The following is a 7,512-nucleotide window of genomic DNA, read 5'->3' as shown; positions in this document are numbered from 1 at the left end:
GATGGAGTTATCTATTCTTTAAACACTCAGTCAGTGTGCACTCCCCAAGTAAACAGGTCGATTGGTACCTTATTCAGTACAAGAAATTAAGTCTAATGGAAAACAGAAATAAACTTTGACTGCAGTTTGGACATCTGCCTTTTCTCAAGGAAAACTTGGGTACGTGGGGAAAGTGGATGAGGTTGAGGACAGAGGGCACGGAGGCTGGTGGAAGAACTACATATGTTTCCTGCTAATTGCTTTGTTGTGAGATTATTCACGTAGACATGCAGTGCGCAGGAAATAAATGGAACGATAGCGAGGCCTCATCCCACAGGCCCACTGTCCTTGTTACAGAGCGGGTTGATCGTCTCCTTACACACGCACTGACGCTGCAGATGAAGCGCCTTTCCGACTGCGACGGGTTGTTAAGCAGACTTATGTGTGACTTCCTTACTTGCAGATCAGAAAGGAGTAACAGGCAGTTGCCAAGTATTGCCAAGATGTGATTTTAATCATGTTTGAGATATGCCAAGTGTCTCTCCAGCCTTTAGCCTTGGCCAGAGTGAGATGTTCACTTGTGGACCGGAGCAATCTGAGCAGCAGAGGATGTGTCCACTTTACTGTTCTTCCTCCTGATTGCATCCAGACAGAAGAGCCATGTGTTGCCTTTTGAAAAGTGACATGTGAATTCCACACCTTTCTTTCGTACTCCTACTATAGACCTAAAGTATGTGTAAGAAAATTCATCTAAATCATTGAAGATTTTTATTTAAATTAAGAGAAGATAGCAGTCACTGACCAAGTACCTACCGTCAGACACAGTACTTCTGGTGCCCAGTGCACTAAGCCTGACCCTTTCTTCAGCCCTATATGTAAACATTAGCTAGTTTTAGTTAAGGAAACCAGGGCTCAGGGAGCTTAGTAACTTGCCAGAGTCTCCCAGCTGGAAGGTAGATAGCTACCATTTGCGCTCAGAACAGCCTCACAGTGTGCCCCTGCCTCCCAAACCCAGAGACAATGAAGTGTGAGAGTTGACAAAAGCTGTGTGATCACAGCTTCTTTGGAGATCCTTTAATGAAGCAAACTACTGTACACTGGAAAATACATCTAAGCTGTGGGGAAGCAAACCTGTGCCATACATTTTCTCTTTTTAACTATCTTTGACCAGTTTTATTAAGAAAATACTTTTGTGCTCACACCACAATATAATACTAGGGAAGCTAAAGCAGGAAGATTGTGAGTTTAAGACTAGGCTAGTCTTGGAGAGGTGGCTCAGTGGTTAGGAGCACTGACTGCTCTTCCAGAGGTCCCGAGTTCAAATCCCAGCAACCACATGTGGGCTCACAAACATCTGTAATGGGCTCCAATGCCCTCTTCTGGTGTGTCTGAAGAGAGCGACACTGTACTCACATACATAAAATAAGTAAGTAAATAAATAATAAATAAATAAATAAATCTTGTGTTTAAAAAAAAAAAAGACATGGCAAGATCAAAACAACGAAAACAGAATACTTTTTACTTGTTGGGTGTGGCATGATCCCAGTTACACTAATCAGCTGTAGCCTGGGTAGAACATTTGTAAGACTTTCTTTCTGTTGAACTTTATAGAGGAGACACCGTTTACGTGACAGCAGAATTCAGTTCCCCCATCTGACTTTCCTAAGATTGTGTACTTTTTGGACAGAACACTCTCGCCTTTAACTCTCGCCTTGCCCATTCTGTCTCTGGGCAAGGTGGTCCTGATAGCTTTGTTCTGGCTTCATTCTCAGCTGGACACTGAGGGAGTAGACTGTGCTCATAGAAGTGTCCTCCATCCTCCTAGTGCTTTCAGAATAGGGTCCTAACTTAAGCCGTACCAAGATGACTAGGATGTAGAATTCAAAGGTGTAAGGCCTTTAGGGGGTAGAGGGAAGGCTGTGGGAGAGAGGGCACTTGTATATGTTTGAGTCATTATCCACATAAAGGTATGGCTTATATTTTAAAAGAAACCTTACAGAACAGCACACAGGGAGCCCACTTTTCGTAGTGATGCAACCTCTAAACTAGAGGCTGTGACAGCCAATCCTCTTCCCAGGGCTGCTAGTTATTGCATTCAAAGGCAGAATACATAAAGTTTTTCCTTTCCATAGTACTAATGGAATGTTTATAAATTCTAAAATTAACCTGAGACTATTACCTCACTTTTCTGGTAAAAAAAAAAAAATCTTTAAGCAGCTTCAGCCATTAGGAAACCTGGCCCCAAACCTGAGCCAATCAACTACAAAGTAAGTCGGAGTCCAGAGTGACTGAACCACCTGCCGTTCTGCCAGTGCTGGCTTGGGGTTCCTTCTTCAACCACACAGCACGGTGACTGAAAGTGTTTGTGATATCCAGACAGCCCCTCACTCAGCTGCAGGCAGCAGGAAAACACAAGGTAGCACCCTCACTCAGGTGCCTGACAGGGAAAGGATATTTTAAATCAGGCTCACTGCTGCCACAGAGCAGCTTGTTCTCCTTTTGCTGTCCCATGTGGAGGTCTCACGTTATAGGTAAGAGTGGTCAGATGTCCTCACATTTGTATGGTAAGCATGTAAATGTTCAACACACCATAAGCAAGGTCATGTAAACAGTAGTAAAGAAATTAACAGCCGTGAGTTTTAGGTTGCTTTAGCTAGTGTGAAAGTAGAAAGTCTGTGACTGTTATACAGAATGAGAGAAGGCCCACAACTGAAGATGCCCAGACTGAACAGAGAGCCACAGAGCCTACATGAAATTTAAATGAGTGGTGAGAAACAAAGCCACACCCTCCCAGAGGAAATTACCTGGAAGGACAGGAACAAGAGCAAGTACATCCTGTGTCAGCAAGAGGGCTCACAACTGCTCAGACTGAACATGGCAGTTGGGTTGGTATGTGGGTTCCTGTTTGGAGACCTTGCCAAGCAAGGGAGATATAAGGTCTGGTTATACACAGTTCTCTTGTATCCAGCATCAGGGACATAGTCATTTAGTAAGATTCTATTAAGTCAGGGAAGGGTTTCTGTTAGGGATGAAATGAGGATTCACTGAAGACTTGAGAGGTGATAAGTAATGAGAGTAGTTTCAAAACTGTCTATGCGTGTGCTTAGCAGATCAAAGGGAAAGACAGCTTCCGGGACTAAAGCGCAGGTATCTTGGTAATGTAAAGAGAGTGCTAAGAACCTGGAGACTCGGTTAAAGGAGCAGAGCGTGAACCTCAGAACACTATGCTAAATGAGAGAAGACACACAGACACATTCATTCATGTAGACACATGGACACACATTCACACTCACACACATGTGCACACACATACATGTATATGGTTCTATCTCTATGAAATAGCCTTACAGGGATAGAAAGTAGATTACTGGGTCCTAGAACTTGGGAAAATAAGGCAAAATGGCAGTGGAAACTTAACTACTATACATGGGAGCTAGAAGGGGAGCTGGGGAAATTCTAAAACTGTTTGTAGTAAGGCATGTAACTTTAAATAAACCAAGGTTTACATTTAAATGACTGAATTGTGTGGTTAAAGCTGTTATTTAAAAAATGGGAGAAAGAATCAGTAAGATAATATGAGTGACAGATAGAGCATCAGTGTTTGGAAGTAAATCACTCACAGCAGCTGCATAATTTCCAGCTTGGCTGTCAATGAAACAGCAAGAATTGCCACTAACACTATTATTACTCTAAATTTATGCTTTCAGAGAACCCCGGAGACAATCATCAGTGAAAACTCAGTAGTATGATTCTGTCACTGGATGCAAATATCCTAATCCAGCAACAACTAAAATAATATTAAAAATTTTAACCTTGATATAGCCTAAAGTTAAAAAGAAGTAGCTTCAAAGAGGATAAACAGATTCTTATTAGTAATAAAAAGTGAAACAGTAAAATGGAGGTTTGAGGGGGGTGCTGTGATAGAGAGACTAGGTATTGCAAATTAATTTCTAAAAGATCATTAGTTTCCCCAAGCACGGATAAATATATAGCACTGTCCGTCTGAAGTTGGTGAAATTTTTTAGGAGCCTTCAGAATGCCCATACTTTTGTCCTGGTGAATTCCAGATAGAGAAAAACTTAGGTCATGGTGCTCAGGCTCTTTTAGATCCTGGATGAAAGCATATGTCTCTCTCTGGGACTTCTCATCACCTGTAGTCACCTGCCTTTCAGACCATCCTAAGTCCTCAGGCCTCTCTTTGAATGAGTCATTAATCATGATTGCTTAAGGAACAGAAAGGAAACCAAACCCAACAGCACTCTGAAGCTTGGGGACAGAACTTGGTGGCTGGATATTCCTTAGACAGTGTGTATCAGATATTGGTGTTAGGTGTGTGCCTTACTGGAGTTATTGGAGTTAATGGTCCTTGAGAGAACAGAACTGAAAGAGGGCTAGTGTACCCACAGCTTCCTCTAGGTTATGGAGAGAAGTGAGGTGACCACATGCTCAGAAATCAGCCACTGTAATCTCTACCTCCCTGTTAGGAAAAGATCCACCCTGAAAGGCAGCAAACCTGATTTTATAATCACTTTTTGTATTTCATTGCAAAATAACATGCATTCACCACTGTATAAATAACATGCATTCGCCACTGTGTAAAAGCAAAGGCACACAGTATCCAAGCAGCAACCCAGCATCTCTGACTGTTCCTCTCCCCTGAATTAACCGTTGCTGAAGTTGTTAGCATCGTGGTATTGTTCCTAAGGCTTAAAATCCTTCTCCATTTCCATCTCTAGTATAGCCTCATTTGTTTGTAAATAAAGGACAGATCATATTCCTTGAAGTCTTTCTGTGCCTCCCTTAGGTGTTAGTTGGAGGTAAAATTGTCATTTTAACTAGATACTTATTTGGGGGAAAACAAACATGTATCCAGGTAGCTATTGTTTCATCTTCTTTCCTGATATCAAAGTCAGCTCGTATTAATAGTACAGAAATAAAGGCAGATTCGTTCTTATTGCTGTGTGAGGTGCTGAGGTCTTTGAAGCCCATGAGCAGTACTTAAGTGCAGTAGTAATAGTAGTTGATAGTAGTAAGTGGCTGCAGTGAGTTCCAAACTTGTCAACATTTGCGGGCCAGCACATACAGTGATGGTGGGGAGGGGCTACAGGCAGATCCATGGCTCATGCTGGGATCAGCAGTCTTGTGGATGGCCCTTGCCTTGGGGGGATCATGCAGCAAGGCTTCTCATCATGCTGGAATTCAGGCTGGTTTGGCTAGGTCATTTGTTTTTTCAGATGTAGACAAACATTTTTGTTTTGTGTTATTCTTAATGTAAAAAAAACCCATTTTAAAAAATTGATCATTAAGAAAATTAGGAAATGTAAAATTACAAACCGAAAATGGCCCTCAAAATCCCAGGTTACACCCTTTTTAAGCTATTACATTTACCAGCAGCATGAGGAACCCATTTTTCCATATTTGTTATATGTTCTTGGGGGAGAGACTGGAGATGAAATCATATGAATTAATCAGAAAGCTGTGCTGCTGACTTAATCACATAGGCACTATGCCTATATTTCCCTGCATGTCCTAAAACTTGCCTCCCTCCTCTTCTGCCACCCCTACCTGAACTTGTCTCAAGTGGGGGTCACCATGCCCCACACCACTGCAAAGCCAGAGGAACACAAAGGAAGCTTGGCATCTTCATTCTCAAGCCCCAGTGGATGAACCCGTTCTTTTGGAGCAAAGTCCTGGGCCTTGTCTCCCTTGAGCTGCTGGGAAATTATAATTAGAGGTTTTCCTGTTGGGAAAGGAGAGGAGGCCTTGCCCTCCCTTCCCACGTCTACAAGGCCTTGTGTTCTCAACACGGGGCTTCCTGATCTTTTTCTGTTTCCACAGGTGATAGAGGGAAAGCTGGCTCCGTTCTTGGGCAAGGTCATTAAATTCGCCACCGCACACGTCTACAGCTGCAGTCTCTGTAGCCAGAAAGGCTTCATCTGTGAAATCTGTAACAATGGCGAGATCCTCTACCCCTTCGAGGACATTTCAACAAGCAGGTACAGAATACTTGGTTCTACAGAAATGTATGTGAGAGTCATGTCTGCTTTTGCCTGGCCAGATCAGAATAGCTCTGAGCTAAGCATCGTCTCTCACAGTCACTGGAGTCAGATTTCCCCTCGTTTCTGTACAGGGGCTTCTCCCGTTGCTTCCCGTTTAGTTCCAGTCCCACTCTCTAGTTCTATGAAGAAGGAAGCAGCAGAGCTGCAGATGCTCCCTCTAATTTATTAGGTAATGACGTGCGTGCTCAGACGCCGTCCTCGAATGGAGATGGGGGTAGGGGTGCCCACCCAGCTTTCCGGAGCTACAGGGAAAAGAAATGGGAAGGCCAGGCCTAGACTGACCGATAGACCTCCAGCTCACATTCCTGGTGGGGAACACATTCCCCACGGACAACAGCAGAGATGAAAGTTTTAAGGCCTTAAGAGAGAAAAGTGGGAGTTCAGGTGGGATTAGTGTTCTAACCAAAGTAATGTTTGGGCATCAACAGAATCAACAGATCCCCCTTAATGGATGATTTTCCCTCTAACTTGGATCAGAATTTCTACTATGGCTTCTCTAAAATCACAAAACAATACACATCACTTTTCCTTTCCTCCCTGAAACATAATAGAAACACTGTGTGTGTGTGTGTGTGTGTGTGTGTGTGTGTGTGTGTGTGTGCGCGCGCGCGCGCGCGTGCTTCCTTGGCCATGGATGTCATGGCTCATTTCTCCCCTGCAGAACTCACTAAGACTGTGATTCAGAACAGAAGGTGAGGCACACGGCCAGCAGAGGCTAAGCATGTAGAACGGCATGGACATAGTGAGCGCTGACTCAGCACTCTTGGCTACCTTTAAACTCAGAGACTATTTGTAAACAGTGAAGAACTTGGGTTAGCCTGTACATAGAAGGATATGCAAATACACATGAGTCCTGATTCCAGTTTCCTGAGTGTGGGTCCTTTGTTTCTAGTATATAGATTAGATCCTAGTAGGATATACACTCTCACCTAAGAACTTCTGCACAAAGTTCACAGCATCAACATTTATAAAATCATAAAAAAGAAACAACTTCAATGCCTGTCAACTGATGAAGAAACAAAATTTGGTGTATGCTCCCAGTGAACTACTGTTTAGCCTTGAGAAGGAATATAGAATTGTTACATGTTAACAGATGCTGGATGCAAAAAAAGCTACATATACGATTCCCTTTATGTGGAATGCCCCAAATAAGCGGATCCTGGGGCTTGAGGGCTTGAGGGAAGGGGAAAGGCAGACTTCTAATGAACACAGGGGTTTTTGATGATGTAAATGTTACAGGGTCTGGACTACCGTGATGGTCACAATCTTGTGGCTGCTAAAACTCATGAACTGGAGACCTTGAGGGCCAAGCTTTATTGCACGTATTGTGATAAAAATGAATAATAAAAGCTAAGGTGCTTCTACTGAATAAGCCATTATGTCGTGTCACAGAACAAATCTCAATAAACTTAAGACCAAAACTGCACCGTATGCATTGTCTAGCACATAAGATTAAAGTCTACACCAGGGGGCT

General features: G+C 43.0%; 1 protein-coding gene across 11 annotated transcripts in view; it reads left to right on the top strand.

Moving 5' to 3' along the window:
* Plekhm3 (pleckstrin homology domain containing M3) overlaps window positions 1-7,512 on the top strand; it is a 159,082-nt gene that overhangs the window by 125,067 nt on the left and 26,503 nt on the right. For 10 of the 11 annotated variants that reach the window (XM_017596816.3, XM_017596815.3, XM_006245080.5 and 7 more), the window contains one exon: window positions 5,818-5,975. The exons of the other annotated variant lie outside the window; for it this stretch is intronic. In XM_017596816.3, coding sequence (XP_017452305.1) covers window positions 5,818-5,975 — 158 coding nt within the window. The remainder of the gene's footprint in view (window positions 1-5,817; window positions 5,976-7,512) is intronic. 11 annotated transcript variants of the gene reach the window in all.

This window comes from Rattus norvegicus, chromosome 9 (assembly GCF_036323735.1).
Source record: "Rattus norvegicus strain BN/NHsdMcwi chromosome 9, GRCr8, whole genome shotgun sequence".
In the NCBI taxonomy this organism is placed as follows: domain Eukaryota; kingdom Metazoa; phylum Chordata; class Mammalia; order Rodentia; family Muridae; genus Rattus; species Rattus norvegicus.
This window is presented reverse-complemented; position numbering and strand designations above follow the sequence as displayed.